Consider the following 14,323-nt stretch of genomic DNA (forward strand, 5'->3'; position numbering starts at 1 on the left):
AGCATGGCCAGGACCCTCTCTCTGCATTACAACTGAGTCTTCATTTCCTGAAGATCAGGGCACTAGGTGACTATCCAAGCAGCACTTCTGTCAGACAGGCAATAAGGCCAAGAGGGGCACGTCCCTTTTGTCCATGTGAAGGTTTTCATTAAATGTCCTGTTTTCCTCCATTTCCTAATAGAACTGGACATGCTGGGTTGTCTCTATATCTTTGAATCATCAAAGCTGGGGCACCCTGCTATTCACTGACGTTTGGACTCCAAGGATACTTCTGGAAGGCTTGAAAGGGAGACCCCAATGACTGAAGTAATAAGAGAAAAGGGAGTGAATACGCATTTATCAAGTGTGAATGATACTGTCTTAGTTTCGGTTTGTATTGCTGTGAGGAAACACCATGGCAGAAAAGGAAGTAGGGGAGGAAAGGGTTTATTTGGCTTACACTTCCACAGCACTGTTCATCATAAAAGAAAGTCAGGACAGGAACTCAAACAGGGCAGAATCCTGGAGGCAGGAGCTGATGCAGAGGCCATGGAGACGTGGAACTTACTGGCTTGTTCTCATGCATTGCTCAGCCTGCTTTCTTATAGGACCCAGGACCATCAGCATAGGGATGGTGCCACCCACTGTGGGCTGAGCCCTTCCCCATCAATCATTAATTAAGAAAATGCTCTATAGCTGGATCTCATGGAGGCATTTTCTCTATTTAGGTTCCCTCCTTTCAGATAACTCTAGGTTGTGTCAAGCTGACATCCGACTGGCCAGCACAGTTACGTTTACCAGTGTAATAGAAGTTTTAAAAGATAAGCTCTTGGCTTTTCCACCAATTTTGGTCAGTTCTCACATTTCAAATGAGGGATGAGAACAGTCTCATCAGTAAGTGGCAATCCTATTATCCAGACCCAGACTTGGATCTCTGGCCTTTTTGACTGTTCTCTTCTGTTCATTGAATAAGTGGAGTCTTGTTGCACCCAGGGTCCCCATATTCTGCAGATCTCTGATGGCTCTTCATGCCCACCTATTGACAGAGCTGCAATAAATACAAAACAAAAAACAAAAAAACAAAACCCTGTTAACCCTCAATGCATTCTAAGAGCAGATAATAAGAATAAATTATACACACCCCTATACAGAAATACTATGTATTGAAAAAAATAAATGTAATTACCACTTAATTATTTTTATGTTAGTGGTATATAACCTTTAGCATATTAAATAGGTTTATGAGAAGTTACACAAAGAAACATAAATTAAGTCCTACTTATTTACATCAAGTAAGGAAGTGTGCATTTTACATCTCAGGAAACCTTTTCTGTTAACACTTAAGAGCCTGGATTCAGACCTCAGAAATCCCGGTATAAGGTTGAGCCTTGCTTTATCCTGGCCTGGTGTCCACGGTCCGGATGTAACTTGGTGCTGAGAACACTCACTGAAGCATCCTTGGGCTGATGTTTTGACATCTACAGCAGAATAGAACCTGATGCAAGGGAAGTTCCTTTCTTTCAATGTGCAGAAACAGGTCTACAAACTAGCATGTTGCTAGGAGCCCCATGTTTTGCCGGTTTTGGGCTGGTGTGGACACCCATGTTTCCTGATTTTAAGCCCAGTGCTTGGCACAGGAAACTCAAACTTGCTTCCATTTACCCTGTCTCCAACAAACAGGAAGTCCTATTTCAGAACGAATGTCCATGGCCCACTGTCCAGATAACTTTATCTTCCCGAAGGTCCTCGTGTGGACTCACTCCACAACCGGCCAGTTGTTACTGCCTTAAGCTGTCATCCCTAGCCTGAAGGTCTTTTTGTTTTCAACCCTTGTCCCCACCTCTTCTCTTTCAATCCTGAGGAGCAATTAGAATCAAACTCAGGGTCACATGTCAGGCAGGTGTCCCACCTCAGAGCTCAGATCCCCAAATGCATTTCATGGTGTCAATATTACTAAACTTGTTTAGGCTGGAAATTATTCACTGAAAAAACACTTGTACAGACAAATTTTTGTCTTTAGTGGAAAGCAGGACTATACCAGTGCGGCCACATCAGCAGTTTCACTTAAGGGATTCTGCCCCGCCAAAGATTCTCGGGCAGGCCGATGTCTTGATGGAAGGATCATGCAGCGCAGGTGATAAGGACAGCTTAGCAAGAGAGGGACTGTCTCTAAAGTTGTACCCATAGTAAAGGAAGAAGTATGTCGTGACTCAGGAACACTTAGCCATCACCACCCCTAGGTCTGTCTACCAAGTAATGGTTACTAGACTCCAGAGAGCAGCAGACAGCCACCATCAAGGTCACAGCTTCAGAGAGAAGAAAACCCCACTCCCTGTAGCGAATAAGACTGAGGATTGGTGCACACAACCTTTCTCCCCATCTCTCTAGATTTCCTGCTGGTTTCTCTCTTGTGTTACAGATGACCTGATCCAGCCCTTAGAGACTCTAAGTCACATCAGGTAGGACAATCTGAAGGGCTAATGGAAGGAGCTTGAATAACACATTGTGCCACACAACATGTGCAGTCTGGCATCTTTTTGCAACCTGAAAACTCAAGGATGCTGACAAGAGCTGTACTTTGTAGCTCACACACACAAAAAATGGAACTACACAGAGAACTTGTTTTTGTTGCTCGATTCAGTGCGATGAAGCAATATGAGTCACTTGGAAAAAATCCCTTGGCTAGCTTGAAAGCTAAGAACCACTACCCCGAAGAGTACTATCTATCTACTTTACCAATCCACTTGTATTCCAGCCATTCATTTCATTCATTCATACATTCATTCATTCATTCATTCATCACCAAGCCTTCTGTCCTTGGTAGGGTTACTATTACTGGGATGAAACACCATGAGCAAAAGCAACTTGGGGGAGGCAAGGGTTTATTTCCCTCCCAGCTCCATATCACAGTTCTTCATCAAAAGCAGTGAGGGCAGGAACTCAAGCAGGGCAGGAACCTGGAGGCAGGAGCTGAGGCAGAGGCCATGGAGGGGTGCTGCTCTCTAGCTTGCTCACCATGGCTTCTTCAGCATGCCTTCTTTAGAACCTAGGGCCACCTTCTCAATGCCAGCACCACTCACAATGGGCTACCCCCACTCCCCCAGTCCCTAGTTAAGAAACCGCCCTACAGGCTTGCCTACAGCCTGTTTCTTATGGAGGCATTTTCTTAATTGAGGCTCCTTCCCCTCAGATGACCTCAGCTTGTGTCAAGTTGATATACACTATCCAGGACACCTTCCTCTCTGGAGTGTGTGCTATGTGAAACAGGAGGGGCTCTGGGGTATATGAGAGAGAGAGAGAGAGAGATACCAGCCCTTCCAGCAGCTTCCAGTTGAGTAGAAAGCACCAACTTGCAGGAAAATGGTAATTTGATCATGAGTTAGTGATGGGTTTTCCCCTCAGGCTTTCTACTCCTTGGTGTTTCATTCTGAGAAGTTTCCTGGTTCCATCTGGGCTTTTGGGGGGCGGGGTAAAAAAAAAAAAAGACCGCGACCTATTAGGAGTCACTCAAGTGGATGCCAGACCAGAGCAAAGAAACACACAGGGCATGGTCTGGAGAGTCTACCTTCATCACAGAGCAGAATGAAATCATTCCTGTAACAAAGCAAGAGCCATTTCTGGAAAGTGGCCGGGGAGTAAGAGGTGGGGGAGGGGCTTTGATTGATGATCTCTAAGCGGTTTCACAGGGAGAGAATTTTGAAAGCAGTTCCAACCAGAAACACAACCAGGAGAAAGACTATATTGCACTTTTGGGTATGTTATATACAGTGTGTGTGTGTGTGTGTGTGTGTGTGTGTGTGTGTATGTGTGTGCATGTGTGTTTATAATCTTCTCCCTTAAAAAGCCCCCTGAAAATAACATTCATGGAGCCCGTGGCAATCAGGAGTACTTTTCAGACAGTCTGGAAACAGTATCTGTCAGGGACCACAACTGGGTGGAGGAAAGGGATGTTAGGAATGAGGTAAGAGTCTGGCTGTTGCAGTCTTGAGGGTATGGGAAGGAAGCTCAGGCTTGCACGTGCAGTGGGAATGGCTTGGGCAGAAGGGAAATCGAATTCGCTGTCACTTAGACTAGCAAACGTCAGTGCCATTCAGCTCTTCAATTTCCGATTCAGATGAGAGTGTCATATTTAAATGAGAGTGTCACATTTTTCTCCCTTTCTTCCCCAGAGCACCCATTCCAGACCTAGCCTTTCTCCCCTTGCCTAAGGCATGGTGTCTGTCTCACTTCTGACTGCCAGGCAGGAAATGTTCCTAGCCATGGGATAAGCCTCCCGTCTGAAGAGGGCGAGGAGGAGGTTGAGAAGAGGAAAGGAGAAACAAAGGAAGAAAAACACAAACTTTACTAGAGCTGCTGGCTGGAGCCGCAAGCTCCAGGCAGGTTTCCAGTTTCCTAGAAGCAGGGATCCGTGGGCGTGGCCCTCAGTGTATGTTAATCGGCCCGGTGTACTCTGTGGGCGTGCCCTCGGTTTATTTCACTAATCTGTCTGTTGTACTCTGTGGGCGTGGCTCTTAGTTATGCTAATCGGTGCGCCTTGTTTTGTGGGCGTGGCCCGCGTTGTATGCTAATCTGCCGCTGTACTCTGTGGGCGTGGCCCTTGGGCGGGCGGGGCCGTCCTAGTCGCAGAGCCTTGGGGCGCCGGACGCTCAGGGCCGCTGACCCGCTCCCGGAGCCGGTCCACGTTGGTCTCCGTCTTTGTTCTGGGTTAGCGCGGGGACATGCGCCGCTGAGGATGGAGGTGGAGGACTCGGGCGGTGTGGTGCTGACCGCCTACCACTCGCACGCGCGCTCGCAACCGCAGGGCGCTGAGCCACGCTGCGCGTCCCGGGCCAGCCATCCGCTCAGCAGGTACGGAGCGGCACCGCGGGCCGCGCGCGCGCGCGTCGGGCGGGGCGGGGAGGGGGCAGCGCTTAGGCAAGTTTTTATGGAGTTGATAACTGAGACTGCTCTTTGTATGATCCTGATTGGAGATGAGAAACAGCCTGGGCGAAAAGTCTGTGTGTGGCTGGCTGAGCCTAGCGGGGTACTTGTCTTGACGCAACTTTATGAAGAGTTAGATAAACATACCATTTCTGTGGGAGACTCTCACCATGTACTGGAGAAATTTTAAAATATTACCAAAAACCCAAACACAAGTCGGTTGAAAAGAAAAAAAGTTCTCGCAGACACTCAGATTAACTATTTGAAGCTAAAGTTTTTCTCAAAAGGAAACCTTCACTGACATAACAATTTCACTTCTACTGTAAATACCCTCAATTGTTTAAATACAGTGATGTCATTATTTGATGAGTGCCGGTGCCGATTGTATGCAACCAACGCAATTCCTGTTTATTTCTTTGGGTGACCATGTGCATTTAGTAAGCCGGGGATCTGGAGAACATTGCTCTGGCATGTCCATCTGTTCCGCCAAAGACGGATGGTTCAAAAATATTCCAAATGTGAGATGGTTTGCTGTCTGGCGTGTTTAGGGGAAGTTCCTTTGCTATTCTCTACGACTATATCAGTGGATGTTTTTACTTATTTATTTTGAAGCCTACGCTAATGCGTGTTTTGATATCATCTCCTAATGGTATCTTACATCACTGTTATTTTCAATTACTTGTTTTTCCTCACACTCTTAACTTTATGTGATTATAATTACTGCTGTTTCCCAATTTAATTGATTTGTGACTATGTCACAGAATATGCTTTGGACGGTATCCATGAGATGAACCAATCGCACTGGCTTAGGAACTATACTGGTCTTCGCTAACAAAGAAATTATTGTTTCTTCCAGAGAGAGAGCAGGTTGAGTCAAATCTCATTTTAAAACAGACAGTGAGAGATGTACCAGTTTTCTCCGGCAGTCGGAGTCATGCACATCATTTTGACTCAGCTTGAAGATACAAACTCTTCTTTGTATTGAGTGTGTAATTCTTTTAGAAGTACCATCTTGGACCATTATGACTAAATAGATGGGATTGGATGCAAGGCAGGGGCCAGTTTTCTACATTCTTAAGTGGCTTGGGTGTAGCTTAAGCCCTAGCAGCTGTCTGTGGGCATCAGCCAGATAGCTGAAAGCAAATTGGAGGGAGATTTTTTTTTATTAGCTCAGCATGTGGTCTTGTAGAATGGTAATGTGTGAGAGTGGGAGAGCTGACTGATATCATAGTCAGTCCTTTACCATAAACCAGTTGGGTCTAAGTTTATAATGTTGCCGATTGCCTTGTACTCCAGAGGACCCTCAGTTGCTCCCTCCTCTGAGGCAGGGGATGGGAGTGTGCAGCCCCCCTTCCAGCCCCCTCCCCCGCCAACAGCAGAATTATGGGAGGATAGCTTAACTCCCTGGCCCTCAGTAGAAGCACTGAAAATAGAGGTTCCTGTGTTTAGTAGGAGCCAGAGGATACTACATCATCCATCATGTGTCTGATAACAGAAGTTATCAGGCCCAGTTATTAGCCTTTGACTTACTAGCTACTGATCAATTCTTCCCTTCAAGCCAAGAAGCAAGAAGGTATTGTTCTGCTTTGGAAGAAAGCACCCCTCTCATTCAGGAACATGCGTTCTTTAAACTTGCGAATGTATTTGGAGCCTACTGGTGGCACAGTGAGCAGTCTGGCTCTGGGAAAGTGGGCTCTGACTTCCCAAAGATGTCATTCATTAGCACTTGCCAGTACAGACGGAAATGAAAGCTAAACCTTCCTCCTTCCTCCTCAGGCCCCTAGTGTACCTAGTTGTTTTGAGTTTGGGGTCTTATTTTTTTCTCCACCAAAACATATCTCCCACCATTATATCCAAATACCAGAGAAGTATCTGGTATAATGTAATAACCTAATAAATATTTCTTGAGGAAATTAGTGGGTTCCTAACTAAAGATTTATAAACTGGCCAAGATAAAATGGCAGGATTTTTAAGAGCCAAATCCAGCCTGCCTGCACAGACTGTGTGTTAGTAACCCATCAAGCCCTGGGAAACACAAAGATAAATGAGATGTTCTTCCTGCCATGAAAGTGAGGGCAGACCAACAGAATTGTCAGCAAAAGGATGAAACAATAGAACCTTTGGAAAGAATGAAGTGACACAATTTCTAGTATAAGAAAGTTCAGGTATAACTGGATTTCCAACTTCCAGTTAAGAATCGGGGGGCACAGCAGCTGGGGTCCATATTGCTGCCTGCCAACACTATCGGAAGCTGAGGAAGAGTAAGTGCTGCTCACTGTGCTGGCCTTGGGAGCCTCTGTTTGCCACCCTCTTTCTGCTGCTTCTCCGCAGTGAAGTCAGCCGTCCGATTAAATCTCTTTGGGGCCTGTCATTTGCTTATTTAATTTTGTTAAAGTAAATAAGCAGCAAAATATGCGTGTCAGGCCAGGCTTGGGGAAAGATTGTCAGACCTTGACTGTCTGTCGCCTGCATTAATGACCACCCTGTTTCAAGCAGGTGACTTGAGCTGCCTGGAGCACCGACCAACTCGAAAGAGATAGTGCAAATGCGGGTGATGTCCTTGGTGTGAAGTGGGTGTTCTTGGTTCTTGGTTCCTTATGAGAGAAGTGGGGGGCTCCATTTAATGGGATCCATTTAAATATCTGAGTTTTATAGCTCCCATGTCAGACTTTGGAAGAGTTCAGGGAATCGCTTGTTCTTATCTTTTTGGATGGATGGATGGATGGATGGATGAATTACCGCTACATATGGCATAACATAAATCAAACTACCTCCAATCTCAGTAGTACCTGCACTTTAGTGAGAATTCTGGGTACCTAAAAGACCTTGCATTCAGGTTGGCAAGCAATATGTCTTCTCCAGATTTCAATAACAAAAAATATCAATATTTAATGTAGTTAAGCAGTTTGTGGTATTTATTATATGGGCTATCCGTTGTTTCCTTCTAAGAGGGTCAGGACACAGAGAGCAAACAATGTGCTGGTGAATAAAACAAGTTCCTGTTTCTTGGCCTTTGTCTGGGATGTTCGGGGCACTTGAAATAACACTGGCTTTCCCTTTGAATCCTTCTGTGTTCCCTTCAGAATTCTTGGTTGTTTTCTGTGATCACTGCCATTAGGGCTCCTTGACTCTATTTTCAAGGATTTCCTTGGTTATATGAAGTAACGATGTGGACATGTGTGTGTGTGTGTATGTGTAAGTGTGTAAGTAGGTGGGTGATTATTTCCTGAGAAAAATAAAACCAGAATAGGAGACAAACATCTTTTCCTCATAAGCCAATGGAGGCTGAGCCCATATGCACTTATGCTTATAACAAAGGGCAGCCAACTCCAGGGGATGGTGGGCTGCTCGTTCTAGAAGGCTCGGAAGCAGTAATGGAAATGGAATTCTTAGATGAGGGTAGGTATTTATAGGCCACTTTTTATGTTGTGGTTGAAAGCAGAGCTGAGGTCTCTGGTTTCCTTCATGAACTCCCTGCTGAGTAGAGGTGCCTCCATCTGTAGAACTGGGGCTAAACATCTGGTGTATTTCCTTTGATCCTCTCATTAGGCTAAACATTTGGCCGGTTGCTCTATCCACTTTTAACCTACTCACTTCTCCCTGATCCTTACTCGCCAACGTAAATACAAATACTCGGCAAGTTTAGAGTGACCTGAAAGTTCCTCTTCCCCGCTCAACTTCTAATTTGCATGATGTACAGTTACATCCTGCTTGAGCCAGGATTTCCCATGGGCTCTCTTCTGCAGCTGGCCCACTACTCACCTTCACCCAGATTCCTTAAAATGTTAGCGTGTTGCAAAACCAGCCTTGCAATGGTCCAAACTGAAGAAAATGACCAAGGCCTACGACAGTTAACTAAACCACAGATGATATTCTTATTTCACTAGTTTCCTTGCTAGAATTAATTTTCTGGTCATAAAGTTGAATCCAAGATCCCACAGTGATCTCAACTCCGTCCCCCCAAGGCTCCCCTCAGCTGTGGTAATCTGTCTTTTATGATCCTGGCAGTTGTTACGAGCTTATTGGTGATTTTATAGGAAGTCACTTTTAGTGAGTTAGCCCAATGTGTTCTTCTTTTGAATTCAGTGAGAGCATGAGAAAGTTCTGAGGAAGTGACAATGGACCATCCTGTCAGGTCCATGACACTAACGATGTCCTAATGATGTTGATGTTGGTCACCTGGGTCCATGACACTAGAATGTCCTAATGACGTTGATGTTGGTCACCTGGCTGAGGTGGCATTGCTTGGCTCCCATACCACAAAGTCATCATTTTCCCCTTTGCAATGAGTCTTCATTCTCCTGGAAATATTTTATACAAATATCTTTTTTCCCCAAACTATCATGTACTGATTTTAGCATCTATCTATGGATCACAGAAGCAAAAATTACTACTGGGATTTTTTTTTCCTTGTTTCATCTGGATTTGACTTAATTTATGTTTCATGAAATGATACACTTATCATTCTTTCTAAACTTATGACTTTTATGTGCATCGCTTCTTCAAACTGAACCCGATATGAGTGGGCATCAGTGGTCATGTAATGAAATGGTTTAGCTTTGCCTTGCTTGGCTTCATGAGGATATTAGGAAAAATTTCCTAATTTTTCAAGTTCCTTTATTTTATTTATTTATTTATTTATTTTGGAGGGGACTTTTTACTGAATCTTTAAGAGGAAAAAAAAATCACAGAGATGCTAGATGAAATGTTCTGTGAGAGACTGTAGGTATCAAACCTCATCCTTTATTTCTTAAAAGTGTCTAGACACCTGGTGGACCTTTCGTGAGATGTTACCTGGATGTCTCCTTTCGTGAGATGTTACCTGGATGTCTGCAGATGTATTTTAACCCAAGTAAACATCCCAATTTATGTATAATCAAATTTTCTTTTTACTCTCGTCAAGCCAAGCACATGACTTTTGGAGTAATTGCCACGTTCTTATTTCCCATCCATACAGTCTCCAGCTATCGGCTCCAGCTGGGAATCAAAGGCAGATGTTAGGGACAAAGGAATATTTCTTAGAAGGAAGGTTGGCTATTAAATTCTGCCCATTTAAAAAGTTGAATTCATTTTTAAATCTCTTTATATGAAAATACCAAGTTAATCACATCCTTAAGTAGTGTGAGAATGAATCTTTTCTTGATTGTTCAAACAAAACAAAACAAAACAAAAACCCAAACCAAACAACCAAACAGATAGAAACAAACAAACAAAAAAATCCAACCAACCAACCATACAAACAACCAAAATGAGGGCCAGAAAGATGGCTCAGAGGGCAAAGGTGCTCGCTGCCAAGGCTGATGACTGGATTCAGTCCCCAGGAGCCTTATGATGAAAGGACAGAAATGACTCCTGCAGGTTGTCATCTGACCTCTGTATGCATGCAGTGGGACATGAGTGTGTACATGCTCATGCCCACGTGCACACAAACAAACACATACAAAGACACACACACACAAAGTAAAAACAAGTAAGTAATGCTGAATGACATAAGATACAACCATTGAGTGAATGCCTACTAAGATGCATAAACTACTAAAGAGTAACCTATATTTGTATGTTTCATTTCTCCTATAATTTAAATAATGATAATGTTAATAATGATTATTCCTCAAGACAGTGTTTTTCTTCACAGCTTCGGGTAGCCTGGAACACCCTGTATAGCCTGGACTAGTTTTGAAACTTTGCCAAGTGCTAGAATTATAGGCATGGACCCCCCCGCCCCCCACATACACACACCAGGCTGAAGTGATTATTCTTCATAGTTTTTCCACATGCCAAAGAGCGAAATTAGATCCATATCTCTCACTGCACAAAAATGTATTCAGACAGGATTCAAAACCTTGATGCCAACTAAGAGCGCTGGACTTGTTACCAGAGCACACAGAGGAGGCCCATCAGGGGAGAGTTTATGCAAGGCCCCCAACAGCACAGAAAATGGCCACAGGGATTCGACAAGTGTATTACATGCAATGTCAAAGCTTCTGCATTCAAGAAGGGACAGATATCAGAGTGGACAGACAACCTGGAGAATGGGAGTGAACATTTGCTAGCTATTCCCCGCAATAGGGGTTCATAGTTAGAATGCATAAAGAGTGGCAGAGCTTAAACTCCCAAACTCGCAGTCAACAAATGGGCCGATGAACTGAATAGACAGGTCTCAGAAGAAACACAAACGGCCAGTAACTATTTTAAGGAGTTCAAGATCCCTAGCTATCATGGAAATGAAAATTAAAACCACTTTGCAATCTCATCTCCATTGAGAAAGCAAATGATGACAGGGGCTGGAAAGGAGCCATTATCTCTGTCCCACAATCCCCTGGGAGTGTCAATACCTCAGCTACTGGGGCAACCAATGTGGGGGCTTCTCCAAAGGTGAAAATTAGGACCACCCTGTGGTGGAGGCCACTCTGTGGTGCATCTCTGTCACTCCTTAGCGTGCAGCAAAAGGACTCCATGCCCTACCACAGAGACACATGCATGTCTGTGTTTATTACTGTTCTGATCACAATAGCAAGGACAGGTAACCCAGCCTAGATGTCTATCGACTGATGAGCGGATGCTGAAAACGTGGAAAGTAGCCACAATGGAGTTTGGTCCGGTTGTAAGGGAAAGTGAACTAACACAGTTTTCAGGAAAATGAATTAAGCTAGAAAAGATGACACTCAACGAGGGGCTCCCACGCTCAGAAAGGCAAACAGCATGTCTCTCCTATACAGATCCTAGCTTACAGTTGATATGCGTGCCTGTGTTTGGGTGGAAGTGTGGGCAGAGGTTAGGAAACTAGCAAGGGCCCATGAGATGGGGGGGGGGGGGAGGGAGGTGGCTTCACGGGAGAGGGGTGGGGAGGACAGCAGGATGCAGGTGGTATGAATGTTGATGGTAAAGTGGAATGCCATGTGGTCAGATAGAACTGGAGAATCAACCAAACTAAGTATCTCTGAGAATTCAGAGAGGAAACCTGTTACTTTGTACACTGATTAAAACATAACTTAAAATGGACATGGGTTGTGGCACATCCTTTGGGTACCCGATGTGTTCTATAATACTTCAGTAAAGGACTGATACCGATGAGCTGCCTGTCTAACAGCTGTCGAGTGCCAGGTATTTCCAAGCCTGAGGAATTTATGCTAAGTCCCATTTAGAGGAACAGCTGGGAGTGTCATGTTACTCTAAAAAAAAAAAAAAAAAAAAAAAAAAAACAACAACAACCCGGAGGAAGCCTGTGCGTTCTTTGCAATCCCTCCAATGACTGGACGATGACCGCACTCAAAACAACTCAGAGGGCAGGAAGGAGAAACTGCAAACCAAAGATAAAGAAACGTGGGCGAATTTTTAAGCTGTCGAGCAAGTAGGACTTATCTAAGCTGTTTTAGTCCTTATGGGTTGTGGCACCGATTATCTTTTATGTAGAAAGATAAATCTTTATATCTGCTATGAACTTCGTGGGGAGTCACAGGATTTTCTTTTTTCTTTTTCTTTTTTTCACATTTGTAATGTATAGGGACAAGAATTCATTTGAAGTTGTTTCTTTGTTAGTCATCTATGAAAATCAACACAGAGAACGTTAATCAATGCCTTAAAAATCTACCAATGTATCTATCTGTGTTCCTACAACAGCCATTGATGAAGTTATGTGCTTTTCTTCATTGTTTTGCTTCTCCTCCCCTCCCTCCCTCCTTCTCCCCTTCCTCCTCTTCTCCCTCCTCCTTCTTATCGCCCCGCTCCTTTTCTTCTTCTCCCCCTCCTCCTCCCCTTTCCCTCCTTCTCTCCCTCCCACTCCTCTTCTTCAAGGCTGGCCTCACTCACAAGTCTCTTGATTCATCCTCACTAGTGCTAAAACTGCAGGCTTTTGCCACCATGTGAGAGATCTGACAGATGTTAGTAAAATATTAAACTTCAAAACATTATAACATGCTATTATGGTAGTGCTTTTAATCTCAGCGCTCTGGAGGCAGAACAGTCTAATCTCTGAGTTCAAGGCCAGGCTGGACTACAGAGCAAGTTCTGCAGTCAGGGCCACACAGTGAGACCGTTTCTAAACAAACAAACAAACAAACAACCAAACAAAATACCACAGTAATATGTCCTACCTCACCTTCACTGCTAGACTTTAAAAGTTCAAGTTCACACAGTAGGCCAAGTTACTGTTTTAATAGTTGGAATTAAAGCCGTTTTTAAGGACCAGTCGATGCAAAGGGAAGAAAGCACATGCAGCTAAAGAAGCAGCCACATTTATTTTCTAGAAGTTTCCTTGATGATAGTCATTGAAGTAGCTCTTCCCACAGCCATCACCTCCCACTCTAACGAGCATTCAACCATTAGTTGTGCACCAGCGTCTTAGCTTTACTGAGAGTCTACTCTAGAGCTAACTCTGAGCTAAGGGCTTGACACCAACGTCTCCTTTAATCCTTCTGACAGGCCTGTGACACAGCAACTCCGGTTCCAAGAAGTCAAACCTAAGACCACATACACAGCAAAGTTCCACCTCATCTCCCTCCAAAACCTGTCCCTTCAACTTGTTATTGCAACCCTGTGACTCCGTCTCATACATTATGCATTTGTCATTTGCCTACTCAGTTTAATGATGAGCAGCTTAAGAGTGGAAGGTGTTATAAATGTTCAGCTTTGATTTAAATGTTCATTTAGTGTGTGTGTGTGTGTGTGTGTGTGTGTGGAATGTGCATGCTCGTGTGTATGCATGTTTGAATAAGTGTGGACAATGCGTATGGGCGCAGGTGCCGCAGATTGCTGTCAGGTGCCCCCCTTGGTGATCCTGCACCTTATAAACTGAGGTGGAGTCTCACTGGAATCCTTAGCTTGATGATTAGACTTGCCAGCCAGTGCACTCAGTGATTCTGCCTCTGTCTGCTGAACTCTAGGATTAAAAGTGGGTTAACACACACACACACACACAGCACACGCACTCACATCTTACACACACACTCTCTCTCTCATGCACATGTATACCCATGTGTTGGCCTTAGCGTATTTATATTTAGGTAGCAATATTTGGGCAAATTTCTCAAGAGATGTTATTAATGCACTGGCCACATGTGCATTACCTTCTCGCCCCTCTCCCCAGTGGAAGGAGGGTCACTACTTTCTGGTCGTTAGGCCTTGGGCGTGTGCTCATAGACCTGCTGTATGTTCATAGACCTTAGGTATCACCTGCTTTTCTTTTAGTTTGTTAGCTAATTGCCTTAATACTAAAATAGGTTTTTGTGGCTAAAATGTAAACAAATTATTTTTTCTTTTATCTTTTCATTAAGGCTTAACCAGAAGTCTTGATGAAGTGAGGAAGCTACACCTGGGCGATATTCCTGTCTGCTATTGAGTCAGGTTTTCATCTCTTCCTAAAGCTATAAAGAAATCTTCACTAGCCCTCCATCAGATCTTCCACCAGACCCTTCACAAGACCCCT

The 14,323-nt window shown here is 44.2% G+C and overlaps 1 protein-coding gene across 1 annotated transcript in view; it reads left to right on the plus strand.

Annotated features, from left to right (window-relative positions):
- The first annotated feature begins 4,622 nt into the window (after positions 1-4,622).
- Arhgap28 (Rho GTPase activating protein 28) overlaps positions 4,623-14,323 on the plus strand; it is a 162,420-nt gene continuing 152,719 nt past the window's right edge. Inside the window, exon 1 of the mRNA XM_021149846.3 lies at positions 4,623-4,827. Within this exon, the coding sequence (XP_021005505.1) occupies positions 4,712-4,827 (116 nt within the window). The 5' untranslated portion in view covers positions 4,623-4,711. The remainder of the gene's footprint in view (positions 4,828-14,323) is intronic.

The sequence above is a fragment of the Mus caroli genome, unplaced genomic scaffold, assembly GCF_978045245.1.
Source record: "Mus caroli unplaced genomic scaffold, Mus_caroli_1 scaffold_18, whole genome shotgun sequence".
Lineage (NCBI taxonomy): Eukaryota > Metazoa > Chordata > Mammalia > Rodentia > Muridae > Mus > Mus caroli.